At 34.3% G+C, this 15,640-nt stretch overlaps 1 protein-coding gene across 4 annotated transcripts in view; it reads left to right on the forward strand.

Moving 5' to 3' along the window:
• Window positions 1-14,189, forward strand: part of LOC148950459 (glycogen synthase kinase-3 beta-like) — a 68,768-nt gene extending 54,579 nt beyond the window's left edge. The window contains exons 7-9 of one of the 4 annotated variants that reach the window (XM_089091619.1): window positions 3,860-3,919; window positions 7,258-7,444; window positions 12,939-14,186. In XM_089091619.1, coding sequence (XP_088947745.1) covers window positions 3,860-3,919; window positions 7,258-7,444; window positions 12,939-13,111 — 420 coding nt within the window. In that variant the 3' untranslated portion in view covers window positions 13,112-14,186. Of the gene's footprint in view, window positions 1-3,859; window positions 3,920-7,257; window positions 7,445-12,938 lie in introns of all 4 variants that reach the window. The other 3 variants (XM_089091617.1, XM_089091620.1, XM_089091618.1) reach the window with 3 other exon arrangements.
• The last annotated feature ends 1,451 nt before the right edge of the window (window positions 14,190-15,640 follow it).

Below are 15,640 nucleotides of genomic sequence, written 5' to 3' on the forward strand. Positions count from 1 at the left end.
GTTGAAAAACTTGTTTTTTTTTATATATATAATTTCTGATCTTTTTTTAAATAATGCTGGGAAATCCGGCGCCCCCTTCATAGCAATTTCCCTTCCCCCATGAAAATTTCCTTCATGGAAAGATACTCCCACATAACCCTCGACCCCTCCCCCCCACTACCAGAAAACCCCCCCTGAAAACGTCTGTATACTTCCCAATAACCAACACTATATATTAACATTGGGTAAAGTTCATAACTTTCAGCCCTCCCCCTGGGGACTTTGGGGGATTAAGTCATCCTGTAAGACATAGTTATCATATTTTCGACCATGCTGAACAAAATGGCTGTCTCAAAATTTTGATCGGGTGACTTTGGGAAAAAAATGACCGTGGGAGGGGGTCTAGTTGCCCTCCATTTTTTTGGTCACTTAAAAGGGTACTAGAACTTTTAGTTTCCGTTCCAATGAGCCCTCCCACGATATTCTAGGACCACTGGGTCGATACGATCACCCCAGTGAAAAAAAACAACAAAAAAACAAATAAACACGCATCCATGATCTTTCTTCTGGCAAAAAATGCAAAATTCCACATTTTTGTAGATAAGAGCTTGAAACCTCTGCAGTAGGGTTCTCTGATACGCTGAATATGATGGTGTGATTTTCATTGAGGTTCTATAACTTTTAGGGGGTTTTTCCCCCTTTTTTATAAAATCAGCCAAATATTCTCAGGCGCGTAGCTTTTGATTGGTACGACTAAACTTGATGAAAGCTATATTTTTGAAATCAGCATTAAAATCTGATTCTTTTGATGCATCTATTGGTATCAAAATTCAGTTTTCTAGAGTTTCGGTTACCATTGAGCCGGGTCGCTCCTTACTGACAGTTCGTTACCACGAACTGTTTGATAATTTGTTGAATTTTCTGAGCTTCATATACTTGGAGGAGAATACGAATCTTGCAGGTCCTCCTTTTCCATCTAGTATTAATCTTTTTTATCCTCCATTAGCCGTCTTTTCCTTTCAGCAGACTGTTTTTCTGCTTCCTCCTTATATTTGCCGAAAGCCTGTGTGAGCAATGGCGGACACACTACAAAACAAATAAATAATTTATATACCAAAACGGAAGACCTTGCAGATACACTGAGGCAGCATAGGTTTATTTTTGGTTTCGAAGAACATGACGATTAGAATTTATAGGTTGGAACCTTGTAAAGAAGAAACTACTTTTTTGGTTGTAGCTCTTTACTAGGATAAATACCGCTGCAACCCGGATTATAGTATCGATCCTTCATGTAATTGGTATTACAAACAAGAAAAGGCCTACGGCTTTTTCTTAGTTTGAATAGTAAGAGACGAAATTCAGAGAATCAAGCAGGTAAGTAAGTAAAATATTGCACCATGCCCAGAAAAGTTTACCAATCTTAATACTGCCACTAAAGCTGGGACTACAACTTTTAATCAATATTTCAGTTACTATGAGCCAGCGTTCGCTCTTTATTATACGGTGTGGGAAATTTTTACTTATGATGATTTCTTAATGGCTACAGTTCGTTCCTTAATGTAATTGAATTTGCTTAATGATATCTCATATCTCGCAAATATCTCATCCAATTCAAGGCATAGTCGACATCCCCTTTTAATTCTAAGAGACGACCTGGCTACAACCTACGATTATGGCATCATTAATCAATCTTTAATATGAAATATGCAGTTTTTCGAAAAAATTGATTCTATTTTAAAAATAATTTGTTTTAATTACAAAAGGTTTTTAACCCCATTGATTTCCTTTAAAATGAGCCATTGAACAACTCTCTACGATGTTCCAGTGCTAAGCGATCTGTGGAAAAGAAAAAAAGAAAAGAAAAAGATGCGGTTTAGGTAGAATGCTATAGTAGCTGCCACTTATCTTGTTTTTCAAGCCAATAGAGTTTCCTCTTTGTTCAAGCCAAGGGACAGTAAGTTACCTATTTAGGGGTTTCGGACAAGGTGGTTCTAATGGTGTACTTTTTGTTTTGATCTGACTCTATTTTTAGGAGTTATTATATTTCTTAACATTGGACGTGATCGTCTCTCACTAGGTTGCTAGCTACCGCTGCAACACGGATAGCGCAATAAACCCCCTTTATTCTAAGTGGACAAGGAAATCTAGTTGAGTGAAAAAAATACTGTGAACTATTTTGATGCAACAGTTGGTGTAACTTGATGAAGATCTCTCAAGTAACCAAAAATTGAAAAAACGTCGTTTAATAAAAACTGACTAGTGAGAAAAACTTGTTATTTGTAGCTGAATCAGGAATGGTAAATTATTTTGATCATTTTGAATGTGAAACGTTATTTCGAAAAAAAAATCTATGTGAATTTCGAAAAAAAAAAACACCATTGGAATCGCCATGGCAGATTTCCCTTGTTGGCTTGGACAACAAGGAAAATCACTTTTTCCATGGATAGCATCTGGCCTATTTGTCCCCACTGCCAGCAGGGCAATGAAACATGTTCTTTACTATATCCAGTTAAGAAAATGCCGAAGGCTTTTCCCTGGTGTGATGTATGATGCAGTGGAACTGAAGTCTATCTTTAAACGAGCAATAATTGTGTATATAATGCTTAGACAATTTTGTGCTTTTTAACAAATATATACTGTTGACGTCGAACATTGTGACGGTGTTGTTCTTCCTGTCGTAATTTTTGTTGTGCATCACCTTCGTTTGTGATTTGTTGTTATGCTTTTTGTCGCATGTCTTGATTCGTTGCGATTCTCCTCAGTTTTTTTTTGGCGTCATTTATGGTTGTAACTTGTATGCAACCCTTTATATTGGCAGGTGACACATTTGCTGATACTCGTTGTCAAGTGTATTCTATAACTTATAGATTACTATAGCTTTCTATGCAATTTGCCCAGGGGTCTTAAAATTGACCCGATAGGAAATATTTCTGAGGATTCTATTTTGCTTATTTTAAGAATTGTAAATATTTGTTTTAACTCTCTGAAAACTCAAGAAAGCCTAGTTTTCAGTAAAAAACTTGTGTTTTAGAATGCAATAAAGTTTTTTTTCCACGCTCCGATCACTCAGAATCTTAAAAAGGACACTAGAACTTCTGATTACCAATCCAATGACCCGAAGTTTATACGATCCCCTCCGAAGTTTATACGATCCCCTCCGAAGTTTATACGATCACCCTTTCTATATAAACCTTACATGCCCTCAGGGTATAAATTACAACCCTTGCCTGAGGGCTGTAAGGGGGGCTGTCATCCTCAAATAGATAATTTTCGGACCTTTCAACTACGTTGAACAAAATTGCTATCTCAAAATTTTTATCGGATTTGTTTGGGGAAATGGTGGACGTGGGAGGGGTGTTAGTTGCCCTCCAATAACTTTCGACTATTAAAAAGGACACTATCCCTTTAAATTTCCAATTGAATGAGCCCTTTTCGAAGTTTCTACTACACTCCTTCGACACGAAGTCCCCTTGTCTAAAACCACAAAAATATTACATTGTGCCCACATTGCTCTTTACTTAGGCAGCGCTATAATGATTGTAGTTGCGTATTTTAATATGACTTGTTAAGTCGAAGATACCTGCAATATTTACAGTCATAAAGGTATTGGCTCTGAAGTATTAAGCAGCAACAAATACAATTATTTCCACGAAATATTTCTAAGAGGGTTCCATGAAAAAAGACATAAAAGTTTTAGTGCTGTGTGATCATCAGTGTTACAGTGAACAGAGAAATTCTAATTTCACATGAAAAACCAAGAACGATATCAGAAAAAGGTAGCATCACTGTCAAATATTTTCTCTAGAGGTACATGAAAATTTCTTAATCTTATTGATCAGTGTTTTTAAAGGGATGTAATTAAATAGGGCCTTTTTTCCAGTATATGCTTCAGCGGGTATCTGAAGGCTTAATTGGGATGAATTCAAAACAGAAACTAAGAGTAAGTCATTGTTAAAGGCACGGTAGTGACATTCATAATAAGGCTTTCTTTAATTTTTGTTCCTCTTAAAATAGTGTCGTCCATGGTCACGTGATCAGTCTCTGTTTCTTGAAAGCGTGAAATAGGGGTAAAAAGGATTTTTTTTTTATCCCTTGCTATAGTGGTTAATGTTAAAAACTGCCAATTTAGTGTTTGTCCCAATTATGAAAGATTTGATTGGCAAAAAATTCCTGCTAGCTTAAACTAGACGCCATAAAAATGCTACTGATGTATATTGACATTTATCGGAAAAGTTTTTAAAATATTAGCTCCCAAATTTTCATATATGGCTGTAAACCTTATACATTTAAAGCTTGGAGGAGTTAAGAAATAGTTTCTTGTTGGTTCATTCCTGTAGGAATGAACCAACATGGAAATATGTTATGATGCCACGTCGCGTATTTATATTATCATTTTCCATTGTCGAAAATCAGACTTCCAATGATGAAAAACACAAGCTTTGGAGGACTTATCTTTTGAAGTTGCTAAATCATAAAGAGAATGATGATACTTCTCAAGTTTGTGTCTAGACAATGGAAGCAGGTCCTCTTGCAGGTTTTCTGAGTTTATTTAAGAAAGGTTTTCCAATTGACATTTAACAAAGGCTTCGTTTGACATACAACTGATCGTCAATTGACAAACAACAGCAAAAACACAGAACCAAACAAAGACACATCAAGTAATTTTTTGGTTGTTTCCCTTTTGTACAATTTCTGTTACATAAGTTACCATCCTGGTCAGTACAAAGAGCTACAAAGGGTCAAGAAACCTTATTAAAGAATGCTTGCTTTATCAACTTGATCTTTTTTAGTCCAGAGTTTTTAAAAGTTTGGACCTCGCCTCAGCCGTACTTTTATCTAAGCAAAGCAATAATTTGAGAACTTCAGGATTAGAGTGTTTATGTTTATGAACACTGATTAAAGATCAACCGTCGTCGCGTAATTTTTGTACTTGCATTGCTTTCGTTGCATAGTAAGCTAAATGTGAAGTTGAGTTGGAGAACAGTATGTAATATAAAATACCCGGTCTTTCTTGCCCGAATTTCAAACATTTTTAAATTACACAGTATACTTGTTGTATATAAGACTTTTACAAAGGAATAAAGGATTTAACAAAATACATATAAACAGAGTAGAACAAATTTTAGTTATAACTCTTGTATCTATTTAACCTGAGCCAGGTTTTTATTAAAAAATCAATGGCTGTTATTGAGTTTGGCTCGCTTTTTCAGTGTCTATGGTTTGTAGAACATAAACACGTATATGTAAAGGGTTTGATCACGTGGCTATTAACTATGGTTTCTTGATGTGATTGATTTAGTAATAAAATTGTAATATTTCGAATTTGTATCTGGAGAAAATTAAGCAAAAGGTATTCATGGGAAGAATAATAAAAAATGCAATGATTTTTATGTGTAAAAGACAAAGATTGTTACTAGTTTTGTTTTTCAGTGGTTGGGGGATTTCGTGCTATAGAATGTGTCCAGCATGCCTAACATCCTAAAAAAGGGTTTTCGAAATGTCTATAACTACAACTTTAAGCTCTGAAAGCTATTAGAGGATTAAATCGACAGACAATACTAATTAAATTTAGGATTAGTATGCCTTTTAAAAATATGTCTTCTTTTTTCTTTTTTATTCTTTACAATAAAACAGTCTTCTAGAATAACTTGAAAAAATATCCCACAAATTCTCTTTGGGACGAGAATTTTGCTATGCTTGGACGCATTTGACACATTCTTATTAATTTGATTTAGCTTTTAAAACGTCAGTGAGGAACAAGAAACCAACTATTTTATTAGTTTTTAGATTTAATTTATAAGGTTTTGAACTTATAATAAACTAACATATTTTCCTGCACGTAAAACCTTGGCATGAAGACCATTTTTTTCAATTGCTCCCTTAGTTTTTTTTTTCGTATCTACTAAATTCAGTATGCACTGATTCACAAATTAGTATATTTAACTAGCATATTTTAATAGTTCACTTAACCCCTTAGTAAGTAAATTTTTGTCTGGAAAAAAATAGGTGTGGCAATGAAGGGATAATAACAAGCAACGGTCACTCGTTTCAGTTAACGCATTAAGGGATTCTGTGGCTGAAAGTGAGGTTCTTCAAACGTTTTGTCGAAAAAAAGGTGTTTATTTTGTAAAATATTCAAAAAGCTGAAGTGTGCAACAAAGAAAAAATTCAGGCATTACACTTCAGGGCATCCAATCAATAGTCACTTGTTTAAACAAGAAGTTAGTATTATTCCGGATAAAACAAAACAGAACAAAGATTCATTGCGACTGTTTCTATTTTGTATTTCTTATGGTGATGGTACATCTGACTTGCCGCCTTTGAGGTAGTGCTCAATTACAGCCGTCTCATTGCTTCTTCCTTTTATTCTGTAAACAACCATATGTGTATTATTTCTTTTATTTGCGTTTTTTGTTTTAATTTTTCTGGGATAATTGCATTGCGCACATTTATGTTCTTTTCAACTTAATTTAAATGCAGTATTTTTTCATGGATAGGTTGATCGACACAGGAATTCTTAGGGGGTGGGGGGCTCAGCTTTTTTTGGCTTCACGTTACTTGGCTTGTAATTTTATATAATCTTTAGGAAAATTCGATTAATTCTATTTTCTTTGTTTTGTTTCTTATTCTTAGTTTTTATACTTATCGCCTACGTCTTTCGTTGGTTATTATTTTACTTTGGCGGTATAATTACTGTTTTTTTTTGCATAATGAATCATTGTGAAACATTCTTAAAACATTTTCTAGGGAGAGGAGAATCAATTTATATGATTCAAATAAATAAACTTCTATTTGAAGTTTGTTCGGATTCAGTATAAAGCAATAAAACCCATATGAACCTTAAATTGAGAAAATAATTATCGTGAATTCAAACCTATTGTTTTTAATACACAAATAAAAAATGTTTTTATTTAGGGTACTTGTCGGTTATATAATACACACTCGAGAATTTCGGTCGCCAATGATGCGAACATGACACAAGAAACTGGTCAAGCAACTTCTTTATACCAGAAAAATAGCTTTGGCTTAGTTAGCAAATAAATGGTACCTATATTTTATTTAAGTATTTAGTTGATATTTTGGTTAGGTTAGGTTATGTATTTAACATATGTTACGCTTTACCCCCCACCCGCTAATGTGCAAATATATAGCCGAAATTTGTTTCTAAAATATTATATTTTCATCATATTTTGTTTTATTTCATTATCATTAACCAAACTTCACTTCTCGAGTGTATTATATAACTGATAAGTACATTATTTAGTTTTAACTTTGTAGGTATTTCGCACCCGGACCCCGCTTGAAGCTATTATGTTAGTATCAGAACTTCTGGAGTACACACCTTCGGCTAGGATCACGCCACTTAAGGCATGTGCCCATCATTTCTTTGAAGAGCTTCGTGATCCAAATTACCGACTGCCTGGAGGAAAGGATCCCCCACCTTTGTTCAACTTTACTGAGCAAGGTAATTTTTATTCATTTACTGATTTATAATGGCCCGAATCTCTTGGAACTGCGGCGGAAACCGGACTCGTTTCTGAAAAATCTACTGTGTGCAGCTGAGAAGAGCTATAGAAGCCGTGTTGACGGTGAGCCTTGTCATTTTGCTCTTGGATCTTGCTTCCGTCTCAGAGGATTGAGATTATTCAGAGTAATAGGCCATATTTTCAACCTTGTAAGAATAAGGAAAAATCAAGAGTGAATTTTTTTAGAGGTTAAAGGTTAAACAATAACTTCAATTGATTTTTTTTCTTGGATAATTTTTCGTAAAGAACGGCTCTCAATATTAGCTGTATCTGAAATGTGCAATTTAAAAATAGAGGAAGAAATTGTTCTTTACACACTAGATCTAAATATTTAACTCAAACGATGAAAAAAACCCAAACATTTTGTTTGGTTTAAACAACCCCTCACTGGAAGACGCAATGTAAAAAAGGGGACTAAATTGGAGACTCGTATCTGACTCTTCTGTCTAGAATCACAATATCAAGCTGAAAGTTTGAATCACAGAAAGTTTTCACTTCATAATGTCAAGAAAAGGGCTGTATGTAAAAAAAAACTTGATATCTTTGAAATTAGCTCTATAAAATATCTTTTAAGTATGTTCTCTGACTTAACCGAGACAAAGGGAACTGGAGTTTTTATTTATTTATTTATTTATTATTATTAAAAAAAAAGTAAACGGCATAAATTCATTTTGTCACCACTGTTGCGTAAATTAAATTTTTTAATGAAAATTAGATGAGAATCGCCTCATTATAAAGTACGGCTGTGTTAGTCTGCCTTTCAAAAGTAAGCAAAGAATAGGGAAGTTTTTTTCAAAACGTTTGTCATCAGAACACAGCCTGAACAAAGTCTAAAGTTGTGCTAAGGTCTTTACAAAAAAAAAAAAAAAAAAAAAAACACAAAGAAATTATTTTGGAAATATAACTTATGTAGCTATGTATGTTAAAATCGCAAAGAATGACGTCAACCGAAGAAAATTGTCTGGCACTTGCAGCTTTTGTGTAATCATATGTTGGAAGGATTTTTTTCTTAGAGTTCTTAGTGTTTTCCTATACAGTGACGTTTTACTTTTGAATATTTAAAAAACTAACGAAAAATTTTACTTTCAAAGTCATGATACTAAAATTCGGGTGGTGAAAAATTCTTGATCGTATTCCAAAATTCAGTGTGAAAAGTTCCTTTACAATGACATTGATGTTTTCTTGTGACAGAATTTGAGTTTGGTGTAACTATTAACTATATATTCTGATTGGAAAAGTGTCATCTTCCACTTTTTTATTCATTCTTGCTTTAATTGAGTTTTACTCTAATTGCTTATATTTTAGGCAGCATGCAATAATTTAAGTCCCATTCTTAAGAGTCCCATTACCCCTTGGACAAAGTTTGGTTTAATTAATTGATGTTTAATAAACATTTCTCAAAAGGGAGTTTTCCCTGATGCGATAAGCCATTTTGCTGCGGGAATAACGTACAGGAATGGATAGGACTATAGCACACTATATGGTTTAAGGTAGGGCTTTCAAGATTCTGTCTTCAACCTTCCCCTCCTCCGGCCTGCTGACCTATCATGAATGAACTTCGATAACTTTTGTGCTAGATGGAAGAAACATACAGGAATAAATCAGCAGGACAAATTAGGTTTAAGGCAGGTTTCATTGTCTTAGCTCCACCCTTGTCTCCTCCCAATTGGAAGACATTAAAGATTCTATTAAAATTGGTCATAACTCCGATAAAAAGTGGTTTAGAATCTGGTGAAATTTTACTAATGGCGTTCCTATGGCATTGATTCCAAGAGAAGCTGAAACTTCACCCAAACTTTTCTCTCCAAGTTAAGACAGTTTATTAACTGCCTTCAGGGATCCTGGAATCAGGGCTGCCATCCATAAAACTCCTCAGCTATCAAATATTGTTTTTTTCAGGATTTTGCCATTAGGCTTCCACTATCTGAACCTCTGCTTCTGCCTTTGAATATATCTCTTCTCCAGCGCCTATGTTACTGTCTTTCGAAGAGAAATGGGAGGCGCAGTTAGCAGGGCATAATCGTAATTACTTTGAATGATCTTTCAGTTTCCGTGTTATTAGTTTGGAAAAGTGGCGCTACAAAGAGGTATTTGAAAGTGACTTGCAGATAATAAATTTTCGTACAAAAAAAATAAATGAAGTAAACTAGTGACACAGCTATAATTTGATGGTTTTCAAGGATAGAGAGTCGGTTTGTCTCTGTTGTAGGTGCTACAGTGTAGTCTTTTTCCAATACCCGTTTTAACCAAGGCCTATTTAAAGGTTGGAGAAGATGTTTAGAAAATGGAGGCCTCCATGGTAAAAATAAATGCGACAGTCTTTGATAGTTGAGGGTTTTTGTTTCTTGAGGAACTTGTTTATAAGGAATATATGAACAATGTCGTTTGTTTGAATGAAACATTGGCTTTTTGGTGCTTCATTATTTCCTTTGGCTTTTGCCGCGAAAGTCAGTAGGTTATATTTAATTATTTATGCACTAAAGCATAAAGAGAGGTTCGAAATGATAATGACTGCAAAATAAGTGAAGTCCTGATTCTGTGCAAAAACGAGCCAAGTCCAGGCTGTACTTAGTCTTCTCCTCGTGAAAATGTTAAAAAGGCAGAATAACTTAACTTGACCTAAGTCTCGTCCGGCCTTTGTGGCTGTATTGTGGTTTCTTCTCTTGGGGGAATTCGAGGGATGTGGTGGCGATATTCTCATTGGTCTGGCTGTAGATGGAGTGGCTGGTAGAGTCTATAGGCCTGAAAATTGTCAACCCATCTAATACCTTGTTTGAATCGGAAATGTGCAATGGTTCTCACTCTGCACAACTTCAGAGACAAAGTGCTACTCCCCTTGCCTCCAGCTATTTACCTTTAATGTCGGCTCGTTGAATCTTCTTCGAAATAGAATTACGTTATGACGTTTAATCCGTATTTTTTAAGCATAAACTAGGGGAATGACCCCTCCGACACTTGCCGCCCCTGTGAGTGACATTTTTTTTATGCAGAAAGGTAGGCGTGCTCCTCTTTGGTTGCACCAGAACCACACAAAGGCTTTCAATTTGCACGAGTTTAGGGCCAAAGTGTATTCAATACCCCTCTCACATGCACTGCCCCTTCTATATCAAATCTTTTAGTAAAAGGCTAGGGATTCGGTAAATTTTAGGAACCCGATCATACTAGAATTTTCAATCCAGATCATTTTAGGGAAAAAGTACGCTTGTGCCCCACCACCTCCCCCACCCCAACTTTTCAGTTGAAAAGTAGGCTAATTTTTAACAAGAGACTTGAAACCTATGGTGCAAGTATCTTGAACATTGGGACACATGGATTATGATTTTTAGCTGTTGAGGCCTCTTCTCTGATCCTTGGTAGAAAGCAGTTGGGACCCACCTTGAAAGTTATGGGGGCAAATACTTTGGGCCAAGGTAATTTAAAACGATGGGAATTTGAGAGGTAAACGGAGCTCCAAATACGTTCCACCCATGAAATATATTCTTTCCCATCCTTAATCCAAAATAGACTAACATTGTCGTATGTCGCCTCTTTTAAGGCACTACTACAATTTGTTAATAAAATAGGGAGAGGGGGAGAGCCAAAAAAGTCCGTCATAGCAAAACTAGACAAAAAACAATTCATTGCTCCAAATCGGTGCAATGGTGGGTTCTTAACTAGGATATAGTTTTATTGACGGATGCCATTCCTTGAGGTCGCCCTAGAAAGCTGTTTTTGGCTACGGTTCTGATTAGACGAGCTCATTAAAGATCCAACACGATGCTGCTATAACGGTATGTGTGCTGAGTTTCCTTTCTGAGGATAGGGTGTAGAATGGAGCGCATCATATATCAGACCAACTATGGTGGATGAGCTCTAACCTCCTACTATTGTTATTTGTTGTAAACTTGTCACAAAAAAAGAATATAGACTGCGCTCTGGAAATGGAAAGAAATTAGTTACATTATATGCCAAGGTTTAATTAAGAATATAAATGTACATATGTAACACAAGACATAAGGTAATAATAGCACGATAATACAAATGGCGCAATATGCACGATATACGAGGCATGTTTTTTAAGTAAATACCGTTTTGGAATTAAAAAAAGACGTGCAAAGATATCGCAATAATTTTATTTTTACATGAAAGCCTGTACCTTAATCTACTTTTCTACATAATTTCCGTGAATATTGAGGCACTTGTCATAACGTGGCACCAGTTTTTGAATACCCTCCTCATAAAATTCTTCCGCCTGACTTGTTAACCACTGTATCACAACTGTTTTGACTTCGTTATCGTCTTGAAGACGCTGACCACCCAGGTATTTCTTCAAGTGCAGGAACAAATGGTAGTCGCTGGGCACCAGATCAGGGCTGTATGGAGGATGATCTAGAGTTTCCCATTTAAAAGATTTGATGAGATCTTCGGTCCGATTAGCCACATGTGGACGGGTATTGTCATGCAGCAAAATGATGCCCTTATTCAACTTGCCACGTCTTTTGTTCTGGATTGCACGACGCAGATTGTTCAATATCTCACAATAAGACGCTGCATTGATTGTCTCATTACGAGGCAGAAATTCCACTAGCAATACTCCTTTTTTGTCCCAAAAAACTGTGCACATGATTTTCCGGTTGCTTAAATTTTGCATAAATTTCACCTTTTTGGGTGATGATGAATGTCGCCATTCCATGGTTTGTTGTTTGGATTCTCACCCATTTCCTTACCATTCCATCACTCATAATGTTTTGTCCGTAAACTTCACAGATCTAACGATGAATATCGATCGGTTTTACGCCTTTAGCACTAAGAAATCGTATAACCGCCCGTACTTCACAATCGGCGGGACTCACGATTGTCGGAGACATCTTAAACACTCAGTAAACAACGTATACAATTAAGAATCAGACTGTAATGGCGTTAGTGCGTAGACAAGAGATGTAGGTAACCAGCACGCATGCGCAGAACGACGACCGTAGCGCTGTGGCGGCGGAATCGCAAAACGGTACTTACTTAAAAAACATGCCTCGTACTATATAAATATGCTCAAATAGCACGATTGCAAAAAAAATTGTACACATTAAGCGATGTTAAGCTTATTATAGAAAAGAAGTGGCTAGTTACTTTTGTATTGTGTCACTGTCTTAAATGAGCAGCAGTAATTAGTGGGTCAGTTATTGGTAACCTAAGGATTATTTTTGAATTTATTGGGCAATTTTGTATATATATGTTTTTTAAATCCTTTGCCTATCTCCGTCACGGTTGAGTTAAAAAAAAAAAATATATAAATTCATTTTACGGCAAAGCTGAAAAAAAGGCGAAAGGAAGCCTGATTGTGTAGTACAGTAAATGGTTTATTTTAAATATTTTTGTTGTTGTTTGTCAGCTTTAATTTTTTATTTCTTAACTATTTTCTTTTCCACTTATTCATACTCACATCCTTTTTTTTTTCAGAGCTGAAAATTCAGCCATCGTTGAATGCTAAATTGGTTCCACCTCATATGCGTGGACATCACATGGGTGTTCCCGCTGGTGTAATTACAGAATCTGCTTCAACTTCTGAAGACATGAGTACCGATCCTGGTGCTGTTATAGGTGATGTACTTGGGATCAATAATGACCTGTAATCTCAGTAGCGACTTTTTTCTTTTCTTCAAGCAATTCTGTGCACGTGTCCACATCGCACGTGGCATTGTGTGTGAATTTTGTCATCCCCACGCGACGCAAAAATTGAACATTTTATCGTGTAATCAAATAAGCGTATAAGTTGACGTTTTTTATGTACAGATTACTAAAATTGGTTTTTTGTTAGCCGTACAAATTTTTGTTTCCTTTTTTGCTTTTATCATTCTTTACCAATGAGATAATATAATTTTGTGTATTACTCTGTAAATCTGTTATTTGATTTTTAGTCCTCACTGTATCTGTCAAAGAAGATGGGACACTGATAAGAGGTGAAACTTGTGCGTTTAACGTGGCTTTAATAGACATTTTACATTTTTGGTGCCATCTATGTTACTCACTTGAATTAAAGTTTCCAAACAAGTTAGGTTTGTATTTATTAAAATTTGGATTTGAATTAAAGGTCCAAGTATTCTTAGACAAAACCTCACATTTTTTTAAAACTAAAAATTATTTTGTTTCTATATGCGTCCTGAGACCAGATTGGCTGTGCTTGACGTTCGACCAAAACAAAGTAAAAATAAAGATAATAAAGAAAACCAAACAAAGGGGGTTTTCAGTCAGTGACTGAACTGGTTAAAGTAGGAGTTTTCTAGTAAACAGTTTTCCGCTGACTGAAAATCAACCTTGTAATTTTTTTCTTCGTTTTGTCGAACATTTAAACTTTCCGCATTGCTAAGTACGTAGCTAAGGTTACGTTAGCATGTAGTACAGCTAATTTTTAAATTTTAAATTAAAAAAAAATAAATAATGCAGCTAATTTTTGTTTATGTTGTGTTAATGTCTGTTCGGTGTTGTTTCTTCTTTAGGTTATTCTCAGGGATGAGCTTCCGAGTTTCTGTTCTTATCAGTTCCCTAAGATCTTCCTATCTATGTTATCCCCAGTGACAAAATGAAACTTAAATGTTGCTTCTGAGTGTACACATGTAATTTATAGAATAACTTTGAATTGGAGCTTTATACAAATATCTTACCAACCTTGGATTTTGAGTTTCTGAATTCGCATGTAGGAATTCAACTTAGAAATTAGAATAGCTTATCTTCTCTTGAAACTACTACAATTTGTTCCTCGGACTTAAAAAATTACATTTCTCTTATATATATATATATATATATATATATATATATATATATATATATATATATATATATATATATATATATATATATATATATATATATATATATATATATATATATATATATATATATATATATATATATATATAAATATATATATATATGTATACATATATATATATATATATATATATATATATATATATATATTTGGGAAGGTGAGGTAGATAAGGCTTCTCCATAAGACTAAAAGATGAAACAAAAAGTAAACACAATAGTAATATCTAATGGATGTCAGATAAAAATGAAATGGGATCTGCCCGGGATAGGGGGCTAGTATCTCTTTGCCCGTGCCTTTGAATTTTCATTGAAACCTAATTTGTTAATTTGTTAGGGGGCTAGTATCTCTTTGCCCGTGCCTTTGAATTTTCATTGAAACCTAATTTGTTAATTGAAATTCAATATATTTTTTATCAGTTTTTTTTTTTTTTTTTTTTTTTTTTTTTTTTTTTTTTTTTGAAATTCAGCCACCTGTCCGCCTATAGACTTTAATATCAATCAATCAATAATTTATTACCCACAACTACAAGACAACAAGTAGTACAAGTGGAGTATAAACATAATAATAAAAAAGAAAAACAAAAAAGAACTCATCAAACAATAGCAATTAAATTAAACTAAGAAAAGAACTCTAAAAGACCGTGGTCAGGGCCAATATTACAAAATGCATCTGCAGAAAGCTTTCTATGTAGGTCACCGAGCTTTTGAGTTACATCCATAACATAGAAACTTTTAACTAGATACCGATTTCGATATATATATATATATATATATATATATATATATATATATATATATATATATATATATATATATATATATATATATATATATATATATATATATATATATATATATATATATATATATAAATATATATCTATTCCCATCCCAGGTCTCCCTGATTATGCCTATGCCATCGGTGTCTCTTTATATTTGAAAATTTTAATTATTTCATTATCTATTTGTTTTATTTGAAACTTTTTCAAAACTTAAGTAGAGATTTATTCAACTTAAATTGAAGACAAATATTCTAGCTTGAGAAAGGCCGTTTCTGACGTCACATCTTATTCTTTTTGTATCCTAACCCAATGTCGATGGAAATATCTCATTATAAGTGTGAGACTTTTGCCATATTAATCATCAGTTTTATAACCTTCTTGTTTTCGTCTCTTTTAAATTGTGTACTTTTTTTTTTTACAGATAGACTGCATCATCCTTTTTTTTGTCAAGTCTGGGTCGGATAGGCTGCTGCTCCTTGTATATAGTAGCAAGTACAAATCAACCATATGACTGTTTTACTGCCTGTTGTTTGAACTTTAGAAAAGGTTAAC

The sequence above is a fragment of the Artemia sp. Qi Xiang Cuo genome, chromosome 7 (genome assembly GCF_049724085.1).
Source record: "Artemia sp. Qi Xiang Cuo chromosome 7, ASM4972408v1, whole genome shotgun sequence".
Lineage (NCBI taxonomy): Eukaryota > Metazoa > Arthropoda > Branchiopoda > Anostraca > Artemiidae > Artemia > Artemia sp. Qi Xiang Cuo.